The 16,732-nt window shown below is 35.3% G+C and overlaps 1 protein-coding gene across 1 annotated transcript in view; it reads right to left on the reverse strand.

Annotated features, from left to right (window-relative positions):
• The window catches only part of LOC107714412 (protein disulfide-isomerase A5-like), a 61,570-nt gene that overhangs the window by 29,705 nt on the left and 15,133 nt on the right, over window positions 1-16,732 (reverse strand). Inside the window, exons 2-7 of the mRNA XM_016520248.1 lie at window positions 13,189-13,315; window positions 7,586-7,673; window positions 7,430-7,448; window positions 3,843-3,935; window positions 2,642-2,702; window positions 1,325-1,392 (exon numbers count right to left, since the gene is read on the reverse strand). Of these exons, the coding sequence (XP_016375734.1) occupies window positions 1,325-1,392; window positions 2,642-2,702; window positions 3,843-3,935; window positions 7,430-7,448; window positions 7,586-7,673; window positions 13,189-13,315 (456 nt within the window). The remainder of the gene's footprint in view (window positions 1-1,324; window positions 1,393-2,641; window positions 2,703-3,842; window positions 3,936-7,429; window positions 7,449-7,585; window positions 7,674-13,188; window positions 13,316-16,732) is intronic.

A 16,732-nucleotide genomic window follows, 5' to 3' on the forward strand; every position in this document is an offset into this window, starting at 1 on the left:
AAACCTTTTTAATACCACCTTATGTGAAATTTAAGACCAAGCCTGTGATGGAAATACACATTATATTACATACGTATATGTAATATTTAATGTGTTTAATGTAAAAAGAAAACAAAATATCATTGTTGTCAAAAATGCTATTATTATTATTATGATATACAGTGAACTTTTCATATCAGCAGACAATATCTCATATAAAACATCCCCACAAAAGCACCGCATCACTGAGATTTTTGGTGGTGTAAATGATTTATTCAGAAGCATTATTTTCATCAGTGTTCTATCAGCTTTTACATACTTATATCTGCATGTTTTTAATATTTACCCCAGGATGTTTTTTACCTTTAAAAAAAATATCTTTCATGTAAAATTCTTACAATTGATAAAAAAAATTCAATATACACTACAGGGCTGTTACCAATCAAATTAAATAAATTTTATGAGATTAATGTTTTAAATAAAATTTTGAATATACAGATAAGAAACGTTTGGAGAAAATACTTTTAAACATGAGACTAAACCGATTCAACAGATTCCTTCAAAAAGCTGAATCATTCAGTAACAGTGTTGCTCGGAGAATGTGCTATACTTTTGTTCTGATCTTTGTTTGGAACTATTTTCGTTGGTGAAATAGAACAAAACAGTCAATAGTGTCTAAAATGTAAGTAACATTAGGGTGACCATACGTGCCATTTTCCCAGGACGCGTCCTGGAAAAATGGCACGTATGGTCACCCTAAGTAACATACACTTCATTACTTGTTTGTTGAACTAAAATCAATGTAACATTTGCAATTGTGAAAATATTCAGCAAAATAGCTCCCTTGTCATGGTGTTACTTAACTAAATCATGTCATAAACAAACTAAACATTTAGAATTTTTAACCTCAGTATGTTTGTTCTATGAGTTTCTTTATGTGTGCCATTATGCTCATTTGATTTGATTTCTCCATGAAAGTCTCTCACAGACACTGATATCAGAAATACACTATCCATTATCAATCACTGTTTAAGCTGAATGTAATAAAATCAGAATGCGTCACTAGTTATTTTTTGTCACTTAAGTTTTAATCAGACTAATTGTCCCATTGGGCAAGTAAAATTCTTGAGCCATTTTTCAGTAAACTTGCATTAACCCATTTAAAGCATGCTAGGATGCTGGTCAGCTAGCTGGTGTTCGACTGGATTCTGCTACCACAATTCTTTCTAATGATGTGGTAACTACAGCAGGAGAAAGTTTTGCAGTAATGTGACCAAAAATATTTAAGACCCACTGAATCTGAATTGAAGACATTTTAAGACTTATTTAAGACCTATGTACTTACATATTTCCCTTTTGTCTCAGTGGCTGCTTGCTGGAAAATGGGCTGCATCCTTTTACATACGCCGCACCCTACACGCAGAAGAGATTTTACAGTTTAAGGTGCATTAGTGAAAAAAGGTCCAGAGCCTATTGCCCCAAATGTAGCAATGTATGAATCACAGCTCACACAGATGACACTTTCAAAATAACACTTTTCCATGTGACCAAATTGAAGCATTGCAAAATTTGTGTGGGGGAATCTTTCAAAATTCATGGTCGCACACATTCCTATTGAAATGACTAGATTTCACACGCAAAAATTTGTCAAACAATGATAAAGGTGACCATGCCATGTTTTTGCACAGAAAGGCTGCACAATATTACTCAATATTAATATTATAATACCATGTTCATAGTTATACACCAAAGTTTATTACTTACATTACCATTCAAAAGTTTGGGGTCGGTAAGATATTTGAATGTTTTTAAAGGAAACCTCTTATGTTCACCAATACTGCATTTACTGTATAAAAAAATACAGTAAAAACTGTAAAATTGTGAAATATTTTTACAATATAAAATAACAGTTTTCAAATATAATGTATTCCTGTTATGGCAAAGCTGAATTTTCAGCAGTCTTCACACGATCCTTCAGAAATCATTCTTAAGTGCTGATTTGGTGCTCAAGAAACATTTCTCATGTTAAAACAGTGTTTCAGTGAATCCTTTTCAGGATTCTTTGATGAATATACAATCTATCAAACTATCAAAAGAACATGCATTTAAAATGTAAGTCTTCTGCAACTTCTGCAATGTCTTTACTATCACTTGTTTTTTACCAACACCAAACTATTGAAAGGTAGTGTAAAGTTTAAGTATTTTTTCAAATGAGAAAAGGTAATAGGTAATAGTGATAGTCTTATTAACCCTATGGCTACAGGTTAAGGTTAGGCACTTTTCAATGGATGCTACTGTTTGGAGTCTTGGCAGAAAAAAAAAAAAAGATTTGGTACTGCCCAGAGGTTCCCCACATCTGTCGATCTAAATATGATTTTGGCTGATTTCTAATGAGCTTTTGGGTTCCTATGAGCACTACATGAGGAATTAAGATGAATGAGAAAAGTCTTTGGAAGTTAAACTCTTGTTTATGTCACACTGACAAATGCTGGACATCTTAATGACATCTCGACTGCATTCACAACCTACATTGATTCAAGCACACACAATCACACTTCGCAGGATTTGTTTTGCTTGAACATGGCACTTCCTGCATGACTGCACACAGTTTGCATCATATGAAGTGTTTAGTGGTGGATGATTACAGACAGAAGTGACTCACATGGGGCGTAAAACATCATGAGGATGGGCCGCTCCTCTCTTTTCAGCAGCTTCCGGAAGTCCTGCAAACCAAACAGCATGAAATGAGTTTAATCAAACACTCTGGGCTGAGTGGCTATAAACTTTAGAAAAGTTTTAGGTCATCTCAGTAAAAGCAATAAACAAGGGTAGAGATTTCCTGGCCTCGTTCTTTAACATGGCATATTGCATCATTACTTCATCACACACCAGCACAGTGCTAATTATTGACTCTCTAAACCAGTGTTTCCCAACCTTTTTTTAGTCGCGGCACCCTTTGGAAATTTTAACAAACTTGTGGCACCCTACAAAATAAATTGTCACAATATTTGAATTTCTAACATCGATATGATAATTTGAGAAGTATAGATATTCAGTACAACAGGGAAGAACTGCAGAATATAATGTCATACAGATATTTTTAATATTATAAAAAAAAATTGTCCATCAATGGTGGCTCTAAACCACACTATTGCACAAAACAAAAAAATGTCAGAAATTACAAATCAATGTTCTCTTCAAAGATGTTTCAAATCTTTCATTACTAAAAAGTGTGTCTTGTTGACTGCCATCTGTAGAGTGTGATTTCTGTTTTGAAAAAAGGCTACTGCTGGACATATTCGACTCAGTTTATTTTAAATCTAGTAAAGATGAAGTACACAATTTATTCCAATGCCAAGTATGTAAAGTATTTCATTAACACTGAATGAGCAGCCATTCATAGTTTGACTTTCTTGGAAAAAATGCTGTTTATCACTACTGTAAAAAAAAGTCATGAAAATTCTACTGTAAAAAAAGTCATGAAAATTTTACTTAAAAAAAAAAAAAAAAACTTGTTTTCTTTCTTTTTCCCAATTTTTAAGCAAAAACAATTCCTTATTTCTTTCGTTTGGATTTTAGGGTGAAATATTACAACCTCCTGAATCTGTCTTCAGATTTAACTTTTTTTCTTTTTCACATATCCAAATGGTCCAAAAATGTAAGGCTAGGGCATTTAATACCACACTCCCGAACACCCTGTCCAGCTGCCAGATTTAGCCTCTAGAGACAGAAGAATAGACAGGTTCTTCTGTTGCAGATTGTTCAGCTACAAGTCTTTTGTTCTGTGTTAAGTTCCCACACCTGATAAATACTCATCAGAAAAACGATCTTTGCTGCAGTGAGTTTTAGCGAGCGATACTTACCTTCTCTGACTCGATGTGAACAACAACTTTAGCCTCAGGGTTCTCCTCCCACAGGGGGGCACCTGCAGGGTCTTTCAGGAATGCCACCATGGACTAAAAGAGGTGAGAGAATAGATAGAAACTTTGAAAAAAGACATTACAGAATCATCTTTCACGGTCATAAAATGGTCAACTCGCTGTATGCATTTCATTTTAATAGTGAATCATTGTGAGATTAGAGCAATGGTTCTCAATTCCAGTCCTCACATACCACCGCTCTGCACATTTTGTATGTAGCCTATCTCTTATCACTTCAGACGTTTGTTCTATTCGACCGTCGAAGTGGACTTCACAGGATATTCCACCATGATTCCAGTTCGAAGGGAGCGTATATGTTCCATTCTGTGCACATTAAAATGTGAGACATGAATTTAAATGGTATTTATTGTTTTTATTTTTATTATGTTACACTTCACACAATGAACACTGTGTAGGGAGGGACCATGTCAATCGGAACACAGTTCATGCATGGAGCTCTCTTCTAACGAGCTGGTTATCGGAATCAGGTGGGTTAAATAAGAGAGACATGCAAAATATGCAGAGCGGTGCTACGTGCAGACTGGAATTGAGAACCACTGGATTAGAGGTACGGATCTAATATTTGCATGAAAAGATGTACACTACAATTCAAAAGTTTGGGGTCGGTACATTTTTTTTTTTTTAAGAAGTACAGTACAGTAAATACATTAAGACATTAATATTGTAAAATATTATTAAATTTAAAAACAAAAACACGTCACATGATCCTTTAGAAATTATTCTAAAATGCTGATATGGTGCTCAAGAAACATTCATTATTATAATCAATGTTAAAACAGCTGCTAAAAAAAATTTTTGGAAACATTTTTTCAGGATTTTTAAAAATACATTTGTTTTTTTCAGATTTTTTTGATGAATAGAAAGTCATTCAAAAGAACAGCATTTATTGGAATAAGATTTTTTAAAACAATAAAAAAAAAAACGTACAATTAAAAAAATAAAAAATAAAATACAAAAAATTACTGACCACAAACTTTCATACAGTAGTGCAAGCTCGAACTTAACATGCAACTAGAATAAATTTTTAAAAAATGCACAAGCACAATCAATTAACTCCATACTTTTTGTGCAAACTCAGAGGCGAAAGCGAACATTAAGTCATAGTGAATTTTGCTCAACAAATATTATAATATCACATTATTCTATTATAACACAAGTCATCAAAGGACATTGTCATGCAAATTGATGCAGCCAAAAAGTGAAGTGATACAATTAATGTCCCAAGACATTAAATAAATTGCTGTAGCAGCCATACAAGATCGCTCATGGGAAGCGACAGATGACCACCGAAATAAGCTAATGTAAGGGCCACTTCTAAGTTTCGTCAAACGCTGTCATTCTTCTCTTTTTGAAGGACAAGACATTCAGCTGCTACAGTGTATTATACATAAACTCTGCTTGCTTTAATTCAGAGCCACAGGTCTCTAGATAAGAAGAGTTAAGTGTTTTTTCCTTCCCGCTCCGCTTTAGCAACTCTTTGCAGGAGAATAGCATGCTTTAAAACGACCTGCGCATTAAATGGATTTTGTACAAGTATGTGGTACTGGTGGTGATAGGCATTAGGGCACATTCCACAATGCGCTACACTTTGAATCCCAAGACTCTTTTAAAGCATTAATTCCATGCTTTTATTGTAAGAAATAGTATGTTAATTTTATGTTAAATAATAGTTTGTGTAGTGTGAAAAGTAGCTATAATTAAACATCATACAGTATGTCTTTATCTCAAGAAGTAAAATCATTATGACCCTTTCTACATGATGAGAAGAAAAAAATTCCAGTCCATTTGATCAATTTTTACAGATTACAATACAGAACTTCTCGTATAAAACTTATGTTAACTGAAGGTTAACAAACTACTTTCACTGGCCAGTTGCTGAAAAAAAACATAAAAGCTTCATTTTTAGGGGATTTCTGGCCCTATTTTGTATCCTATTTAAGGGAAACTGCGGAGGGATTCAAAAATCCGTGCTTTCTAAATTCACTGCACAAAAAAAAATGAAAGCTCCAGTTCCAGATAAATTCATCTTTGTCATACAGCCAATGACAAAAAAAAATGAAAACAGCAACAAAGCACTCTATCTTCACACTCACAGAACCTGAGAACAGAAAGGACCCACAATTACCTGGTCCCACTGTCACCACACATACGCCCACACCCCCCCAAAGAGATCCAGATCTCTCCATTGTAAAGACTCCCCTTCCCTTGAGCGATAATGAGCATGGAAATGTATTACATAAGGACAAATAGGAGCAGAGAGGACTCCACAGCGATCTAAAGCCCCATGCTAATGGAAATTCAAAGAGATGGAATTCAATTATGCTTCTGACCGAATCTGCACACAACCGGCTCCATTCCTTAAAGGTAGATGAGACGCTATCATTAGTGTTACGCATTTCCCACATAACGCCTTTGTGGGAGGACTGAGAGAGGTGCAGCGGAGATCAGAGCTCAGTCTGTCAGGTGGGAAACTCAATTAGACATGCTGTGTCTCGAACGAGCTGACTCAGGATCACAGATGGCAATGAGCACACATGCGTAGATATGCCCCTTCATACCCTCCCCAGCCCCACAACCCTGTTCGGGACACCAAAATAATTGGTAATCCTATTCGAGCACCAAAAGCGGTTCTAAAGCATGAGAGTCAAGGGTCAAGTCAATAATTTTTGCTTCCAGGGGGGTTTGAAAGTGGATATCCAAGGGGCAAAATAGCTGAAAGTGCTTAGTGTGTGTCGAGTGGACAAATTGCGGAGTTGAAAATCAAGTAAAGTTTGAAGGTTCTGAGAAAAAGTAGCTGTTTTTTTTTTTTTCTCAAGTTTTCATTTAAAATCCCATTGGATTGTTCAGATTCCAGAATTATTGCATTGCCATTTTCTTCATACTGATCTCGCTCTGTCCATGACCTACTTCCTTAATGGTATCCCCCAGTGGACTGCAGTTGGCCATCTCTCAGGTCCCTGTCATCTGTAGGAAACATGTGGGCGTATCTCTCTCTTCTTTGCTCTACCACACTGCAGCCTGTGTGGAGTTACTTTTTTTAAACCCATCTTTGTAAGTTCATTACCCAGTGTACCCAAGCCGGTCTCAAAAAGGTGCTTTAAGGATTGGCTAGGCTAAAATAATTTTTTTGTGTGTGCGCGCGCTTAGCTGCTAACAAGATAAAGTTTTTATTGCCTGCCTCATCCTGCCAATTACCACCTAGCCATTGAGAAATGATTCAGAGACCAAGCTTTTATTGCTAATCATCAGAAACATCAAAACAACTTTTGTGATATCTCTTTCTCAAAGCAGAGGCAGACAGAAGATGCTGAGCTGTGACACGTGCATGAGCTGAACAAGGATGCAATGGAACAAGATAAACCACAGTAATCCAAGGTAATCACCACAGACACAACCTGTGTACATGAGCTAATAATGTAGGCTTAGGGGATCATATATATCTACATAAACATACTGTTTGACCAGAAACCTCCTCGTGAGTCCAAAAACACCATCTATAACCCTCATACCGCATTTATTGCATCACACCTGGTAAAGACAGTATTAGAAATAAAGCAACACCAACTAGTTGATCAGGACGTCAACTGCCTCAACATTAGTGGCAAGAAAAATACACTATAGCAGTAACCTGCTCAAATAAAAGAGCTAAATCAATTGGTACTCACCCACAATTCACCCAGGCGATGGTACCCTGACCTTTCACGGCCTGAGCCACATCAGACAGCAGCTTTAAATGAGCATCTCCAGACGAAGCTGAGGACACAAAAAACACATTTAGACGACTGTAGAACAACTACAGCTTACAACTACGACAACTGCTTCCCTCCGGTAGAAGATACTGAGTCCCAATATGTGAATCAAATCAATATGAGAATTATTTTGAACTGGTATCTGTGTTTCTGTTTAACAAGTGTTTATCTTGATAGGTTTTTATTATGGTTTATTTTTGTTATTGTTTGTTTACTGCATGTCTATGCAGCAACATGTAGTCCACAACAATTTTCCTTCCGAGGACAATAAAGTGTACTACTACTATTGTAACCTTTAAATATCATAAGCTTGTATCCAGTGTTTGTGAATGGTCCCTAACACTGTGCCCACGGCACCTGGCAGCCTGCATGTCACCTGTAGAGCTCATGCTATAAATAGCCTCAATTATAACGCTTAATTTCCCATCATTTCTTTTTTTATAGTACATGAAATTACAGAAACTATTTTAATTTTTAATAATTTTACACACATATTTTTACATTTAGCTAGTGCTTCTGATCTACATTCTCATAGTCTACTAAGCGAGCCATTACTAGTTCAAAAGATCTCTGTGTAAGTGTAAGAGAGAAAATCTGTTAGCACAATATTTTGACTGGTGTTTACATGAAAGCCATCATTCTGACTGCGCTATCCGTCAGATTAATAACGGATTATTAGACTGCATGTAAACAGATACTCAGAGCTAAAATATCTTTGCAGGGGAATATATGAATGCATACAAAAATAGAAAAAAGTCTACAAATGGCATGTTTTCACATATGAATATGATTCATTCAAAAGAAATTAGACAGAGACAGTAAATTAGTAGTTTAACATTTCATGTCTTTCATTCTTTACAAAAGATTTACATTTCAAATAAATGTTGTTCTTTCTATTCATCAAAGTTTCCATCCGAGGACAATAAAGTATACTACTACTATTGTAACCTTTAAATATCATAAGCTTGTATCCAGTGTTTGTGAATGGTCCCTAACACAGTGCCCACGGCACCTGGTAGCCTGCATGTCACCTGTAGAGCTCATGCTATAAATAGCCTCAATTATAACGCTTAATTTCCCATCATTTCTTTTTTTATAGTACATGAAATTACAGAAACTATTTTAATTTTTAATAATTTTACACACATATTTTTACATTTAGCTAGTGCTTCTGATCTACATTCTCATAGTCTACTAAGCGAGCCATTACTAGTTCAAAAGATCTCTGTGTAAGTGTAAGAGAGAAAATCTGTTAGCACAATATTTTGACTAGTGTTTACATGAAAGCCATCATTCTGACTGCGCTATCCGTCAGATTAATAACGGATTATTAGACTGCATGTAAACAGATACTCAGAGCTAAAATATCTTTGCAGGGGAATATATGAATGCATACAAAAATAGAAAAAAAGTCTACAAATGTCATGTTTTCACATACGAATATGATTCATTCAAAAGAAATTAGACAGAGACAGTAAATTAGTAGTTTAACATTTCATGTCTTTCATTCTTTACAAAAGATTTACATTTCAAATAAATGTTGTTCTTTCTATTCATCAAAGAATCCTGAAATGTTTCCACAAAAATATTAAGCAGCACAACCATTTTCAACATTGATAACAAGAACTGTTTCACTGTATCTGTAGTACTAATATATATATTATATACAGTGGGGCAAAAAAGTATTTAGTCAGCCACCAATTGTGCAAGTTCTCCCACTTAAAAAGATGAGAGAGGCCTGTAATTTTCATCATAGGTATACCTCAACTATGAGAGACAAAATGAGAAAAAAAAATCCAGAAAAAATAGACATTTTAAATTGTAATAATTTCATAATATTTCTTTTTCCTGTATTTCAGAGCAAATAAATGCAGCCTCAGTGAGCATAAGAGTCTTCTTTCAAAACATTAAAACATCCAGTAAAACATAAAAAAGGGTAATTAATTTAGTCAATTACTTTATCTGAGACTAAAGTCGCTTTATAGGCTATTATATTCCTCTATACATACAACAATATTTGGTGAGTACATGAATGCAGATGTCCATAAAATGAAGTTCCTTTAGTTTTTTTGATTGGTGCAAACTCAAGGTCACATTATAAAAGCAATCTGGTCTGGAAATGAAACACTACTGATTACATATACATGGTTGTACAATTGCACATCCAGCTGTCATCAGAGCAAGCACAATTTTTCCAGTGTTTACTGGGTGATAAAAACATAGGTAGTAGAGCTAAAAGCATTGATCAAATAGGAATAAATAAATGAGAAAATAAAAAATCTGAAAAGGTGAAGTGAATGTTGTTCTCCATTTTTAATAGCTTTTTAACCAGTAGTACTCTTGTTGATAATGAAAGCATTTGCCAATTTTTCCCCACTGTATATATATTAGTAAAATAGACATTTTAAATTGTAATTTCATAATATTTCTTTTTCCTGTATTTCAGATCAAATAAATGCAGCCTCAGTGAGCATAAGAGTCTTCTTTCAAAACATTAAAACATCCAGTAAAACATAAAAAAGGGTAATTAATTTAGTCAATTACTTTATCTGAGACTAAAGTCGCTTTATAGGCTATTATATTCCTCTATACATACAACAATATTTGGTGAGTACATGAATGCAGATGTCCATAAAATGAAGTTCCTTTAGTTTTTTTGATTGGTGCAAACTCAAGGTCACATTATAAAAGCAATCTGGTCTGGAAATGAAACACTACTGATTACATATACATGGTTGTACAATTGCACATCCAGCTGTCATCAGAGCAAGCACAATTTTTCCAGTGTTTACTGGGTGATAAAAACATAGGTAGTAGAGCTAAAAGCATTGATCAAATAGGAATAAATAAATGAGAAAATAAAAAATCTGAAAAGGTGAAGTGAATGTTGTTCTCCATTTTTAATAGCTTTTTAACCAGTAGTACTCTTGTTGATAATGAAAGCATTTGCCAACACACTTCAACTTTACACGTCGAAACAACAGAACAGAGTGTGAAAGTACTACGTGTGAAAACACAGTGACAGTTTCACTACACCCCAGATTTACACATTGTGACAGTCTGGGATCTTCTACTACACCACTGAACCCACAATCTGCTTTTCTTCCCATTAAATCACATCGGTCAAGGTCAAAAGGACAATGATTTCTGTGGTTCCGTTTTTCAGTTCGTCTTGGGTTTTAATCGAAAGAATGAGTTGAAACCTGTACCCTTTTGAATGAGAAGTGCCTATGCACCACCTGATCATGAATGCATTCCTGCAGTCTAAAGGAACTATCACAGTTAGCAGGATGCATCTAATGGAAATGCTTTACAAGATGAGTAGCACTAGTCAGCCATCAATCAAACGCACTGTTCGATACACAGTCTTATCCAATGACCTCATGTGCTCGAAATGAGTCGTGAATTATGAAACAAATAAATCTTGCACAGCAAGACCTTGAGAGGCTCTTTCCCTTGCTTTGTGGGTGGGAGATTGTTTATGGACCGTTCATCCATACGGTACCCATATATGGCACTTTGCCTGCTGGTTCTACTAATAACACCCAGGAGAGATGCAAATGAATATGCAGTGTTAGGGGTAGTTTTTTTTTCTTTTTCTAATGGCTGGAAGAGAGCAATGCATTAGAGTGTTTAGGAGTTTAGAGTGTTGAATATCTTTATGTACTCTGTCTATGGCCATAAGATTTAGATTTTCACATCTAATGAGTGTGGCAAGTAGAGAGAACTCCAAGTGTGCTGCACATAAGGACAAGTATCTAAAGGCGCCAACATGCTTTTGGCAGTGAAAGCAAAGCTGACCTACCTATTGTGGCATGACAGGTCTGTTAGCATATAGCAGAATCATACCTGCTCAATGCATTTTCCCTTAGGGCGTGTAACACATACACTTCTAGCAACGCAAGCTTGATTTTCTTCATTACGTTCTGAAATGTGTCAGAACGCAAATCACAATTAAATGTACACACTGCATAACCATAAAGAATCTGCCTCTATGGCGAGTTTTCTCTTTCAGGTTAAACACTGTCATGGCAGAACAACACATTGAAGACAGTCCTGCTGAGCAAGTTAAAGTCAGCATGTTTATAGCTAACACAGGGCTCAACAGTAAAAAAAAATTCTTGCTGTCCCAGTTGGGCCAGTAATTATGATTACTTGTCCAGTCAACATTATCACTGGCCCCACTACAAAATAACTGATCCATTTTTATTTTCAGCAATGTACACTACTGTTAAACAGTCTGCGGTCAGTACGATTTTTTGTATATATTTTTATATATAAATGTATTTATTTTTTGGTAGACTTCGGTTGTGCTCGCCAAGGCTGCACTCATTTAAAACTATAGTAAAAACAGAAATAGTGTGAAATATTATTACACTTACACTATATGTTAACACATTTAATATTTTAATATACAATTAAATTTGTTCCTGTGAAGGCGAAACTGAACTTTCAGCAGCCATTATTTTAGTCTTCAGTGTCACATGATCCTTCAGGAATCATTTTAATATGCTGATTTGGTGCTCAAGAAACATTTTTCATTATTATCAATGTTGAAAACAGATGTTCTGCTTAATATATTTGTGTAAACCATGATACCTTTTTCAGGATTCTATGATGAATAGACTGTTATTATAGACAAATGTATTTGAACATATTTTTTGTAACATTATAAATGTCTACACTGTCATTTTTATCAATTTAGTGCATCCTTGCTGAAAAAAATAAAATAAAACTATAAATTAATTTATTCAAAATGTATTAATTTATTCAAAAAAGTATTAATTAAAACTGACCCCCAAACCTTTGAAAAGGTAGCATATTTATTCTAGTGTATTTATATAATATTCCTTAATTTTTTTGCTAGTGCATTTTCTATAATATTGCTTACAGTGGTTATAGAAAAGAAACACCCCCCTTTAAAATCACTTTTTTTTTTGCTTTGCAGCCTGAAATGAAGATGGGCACAGTTGTGGTTTTATCCAGCTGTATTTACTCAGTGCAACTTATAACATCCAAGTGAAAGATATAACACCAACATGTCAAGAAGAAAAAAAAAATCAATCACTGAGTTGGAAAAACTTGCATGTTGGTGTTATATCTTTCACTTAGATGTTATAAGTTGCACTGAGTAAATGCAGCTGGATAAAACAAAAACTGTGTCAAATACCGTCTTCATTTCAGGCTGCAAAGCAACAAAATGTGATTATTATAAAGGGGGGTGATTCTTTTCTATACCCAATGTATATTCCTTTTTTTTTCTTCTTCACAAAATGCTTTTAAGAAAAATTGCAAGTCATTTTTGCAATTACAGGGCAGTTGACCATCTTTATTGTTGAGCCTTGTTGCAACCCGAATAATAACACATTCAGTTAAATAGCACATTTTTTTGAAGGCAGCGTAAAAACATACCTTTGACCTTAGAGATCACTAAAACACATTTATTAGCAGTTGCATATCAAGACATCTTGGCTTTTTTAGGCTGCTAAAGCTGTTGAAAAACAACAGTGGTGACTGACCTGACTTGGTATACAAGACAAGAACATTAGTTCTGGTTCTCAGAAGTTTCTTGAAATCCTTATGGTCACTGACTTTCTCGATGAGCGGAGACACCTTCGCTGCCTGCAGAGCGGATGACACTGCAACCTGAGGAGGTGAGAGACAGAGATCATCATTTTTCACTGTCAAGGCCAAACACCACAGAAGATTCAAAACAATATCCCCAACTGCATGCCGATATAACTGTGGCATTCGTGCAAAATTACGACTGTGTCAAACCATGATGACGGGAGAAACGACAACAGCAACACGACCTTAAAAAAATAAAAAATAAAATAAAACTCACCCCGAAGAAGGTTTTTTTTTTTAACCCCGAAACAAAATAAATAAATAGCTATAAAAAATAAAAATGTAATAAAATAAACTTTCTCACAAAAGTGCCCCAAAATAGCTTCTGAAATTTTGCTCTTATGTGTTGTCCTATGGTGGGACAGCATGCTCTCTCTGCTACACTCTCTATCAGTCTTCCCAGCAGAGGCATGCGATTCAGAGTTTGGATGAAGCTGAGCCGATAAGGCAACAATAGATAAAGGTGCTGTCATCTAAAGAAGTCTATCACCCAGTCTATCACACCTCCTTATCATCTCTCTATGCCACATGCTTGAAATGAAAAGACACTACCACAATGAGTAGAAATTAATGCTCAGCCGTTAGCGGACAAGACACATCAAATGTTTTTTACAAAATGACATGTTGAAGGAAAACTCATTGAGTATGCCAACTAAGATGTTTTTTTTAATAGCTGATCGACAGTCTTTGAGAATGTCTGTAGAGTTTCCATTTCAACATGCCTGATACTGAAGAGAAACTTGCAAAGAAAAGTAAAGATAGAAATACACAAGTTAAACTTACATTTTTTTTTTATAGAACCACTCCTTATGACCGTAAATACAATTTTCCCACATGTGACCTCATCAAGCCCACATCGCACTAATGGTGGCTGAACTTTAAAGGGGTTTTATCATAAGGAAACCAAATTTACCTTGACCTTTTGCGAAAAAAAAGAGCTTGATGTACATTGAAAACACGCTAACTTTCTGAACTCAAAACTTCCTTCTCATGCCAAAAAGGGACTCAGCTGCACAGACTTTTGAATTTATCATCTGCCCCTCTGCATTTCTTTCAAAAGGTTCTCGGCATGTGGGCAACTGAATTTCATTTTAAACACATTCACCGATCATTTCAGTCTGATTTGAACAGTATGTGTGGTGCATAGAGTGCCGCAATGTCATATATTTGTAGTCCAACCCAGAAGTTAGCATCACCCCGGTTCCCTCGACAAAAACCCAATAGGATTTTTCCATTGACTTTTTGATTATTGCAGAAAGTAAGCTGTTACCAGTACTATGATTCTTACATGTTTTGTTCATCATGATAATCTTCACAACATTTGAATTTTAAATGTTGAATCCTAAATACAATCGGCAGCATTGAAAAGCTATATGTAGGCTAAAAATGAACTACACAAATGTACACAAACTTCAAAGTTGAAGTTGAATGTCCCTTTCAGTCTGTAGTCCAATTTAGCCACTTGTTAGCATCCGCCTTTTCAAGGCCAAGTAAAAGCTTTAAAACATTCACAACTGGGGTATTACTGTTGTATATTATGTCATACAATAAAATGTGAAAATATTTTGAGCTTGTGTTAACCACAAACCTACAGTAATTCAGTAATACAGTACTGTAGGTTAATACAGTAAAACCTACAGTAATACAGTAATAAGAAGAGCTGCACTTTCATGCCCGACATGCGTTTCAAAGATGGCCACCGAGTGAATTACTTGCCTAAAGGGACTTTAGTTTGGCATGGGACTACCTGTTTGTTTAAACAATGGCAGATGCTTGAAACTCAATTTTGAAAACAGACATTTTTCTTGAATTTCCGTATTTACATTAAAAGATAACAAATCATAAATAAAAGTTATTATAAATAAATAAAATAAATTTAGAATCATTTTATAGAACAATAATGCAAAATACAGTTTCATGGTTATTAATATATTTTTTTATATTTATGGACATAAATCTCAATTCAAGTGCCACTGGAAATTAAAAAGTTTATTTTCTGTGGATTAAAGACAAAGGGTGAAGGATCAGAGACAACGTTCTTATCCTCCTCACATTTAATCAACTCTGTATGAGCAAATGGGGTCCAGCGGTGTGGACAACCTGTGCCGACTGTGTGACATCCCAGCGGCCCCAGAGCCTTGGGAGTGTGTGAAGATGACAGTCAGGGCTAATTAAAGTACTGCAAAGCTGAGGGACCTGAGAAATCACACCTCCTCTGACTTCAGCCATGCTGACAGGGGGAGCAGACATCGTGATGCATTATGAAGAAATGTCAGTGCAACTCACTGAAGTATTTGAAAGAACCATCTTTCTTTCATCAAGTTACTCAAGTCCAACATTAACTTTGAATGGGTTATATATCATAAAAGATGAATTTTTTCAATAAGACTAAGTTGAAATGGCTCGTTCTGAATTACTCTGCACCTCTTGATGTCAGGTAGAATACAGTATAACCACATTTAGACGTCAACTATGCTTATTTGGTTTTCAAAACTTTGGCTCAGTGAGACAATAATAAGAAAAAGCAGCATATACTATTATAGCTAAACACAAAAATACAAATCAATAAGAGTAAATTAAGTCCAAACTTGTGCTGTTCCTGGCTGTGTGTAGCACCTTCTGCTCTGCATTTGATTACAAGGGATCCCAGCATTAGAAAAGAGTGGCTGAAGTTTTAAACAAAGTCTCTGAACAGCACATTTCAGTACAAATTGGTTTGCAAACCTGTCCCAATGTAATTCATGCTTAACAAAGAATGGAGCAATGCAAACTATATTGAACCTGCCAGCAAATGCTCTTCCCAAAAATAAATGCAGCAAAATGCTAATTTCTAGAAATCTCATTTATAGAAGAAAGTGTTTAAGTCTTAAGGGCAGGGCAGCAAAAATTGTCCTGTTGAATTCTAAGGGTCAGAGAGGGTGAAAAAAGTTAACCTAATTAAAAAACTAAATTTTTATTTATAAATTAATAAACCTCGACTGCCATAGTTGAAACTAAGGGGAAAGTTAAAATAATAGAAGTATGATGATATGACCTTTTTCATTTGCATTGTTAAAGGGGTCATAGGATGCTACATGCACTTTTACAAGTTGTTTGAACTGAAATGTGTGTTGGCAGTGTGTGTACACAACCACCCTATAATGATAAAAATCCACCCAGTGTTTTTTTAAAATCTTGTTAAATGTTTTCCCCTTTCTCAAATCGAGCCGATCTCAGATGCCTGTCTGTGTGACATCACAAAAACAGGCCCCTCCCACGATAGTTTGATTGACAGTAGCGTTTCAGCACAGACTGGACTGGTGTCTTACCTCAGACCCGCCCTGAGTGAGCTGTCATCAGTCCGCCATTGTTTCACTGCTGGAGCAGATGTAGACAAGAATGACTCCTAAGCGATTGAGGTGTTCTGTTGTTGGATGCAATAATGAACATAGCAGT

The sequence above is a fragment of the Sinocyclocheilus rhinocerous genome, unplaced genomic scaffold (genome assembly GCF_001515625.1).
Source record: "Sinocyclocheilus rhinocerous isolate Xijiao unplaced genomic scaffold, SAMN03320098_v1.1 scaffold12, whole genome shotgun sequence".
Taxonomy (NCBI): Eukaryota; Metazoa; Chordata; class Actinopteri; order Cypriniformes; family Cyprinidae; genus Sinocyclocheilus; species Sinocyclocheilus rhinocerous.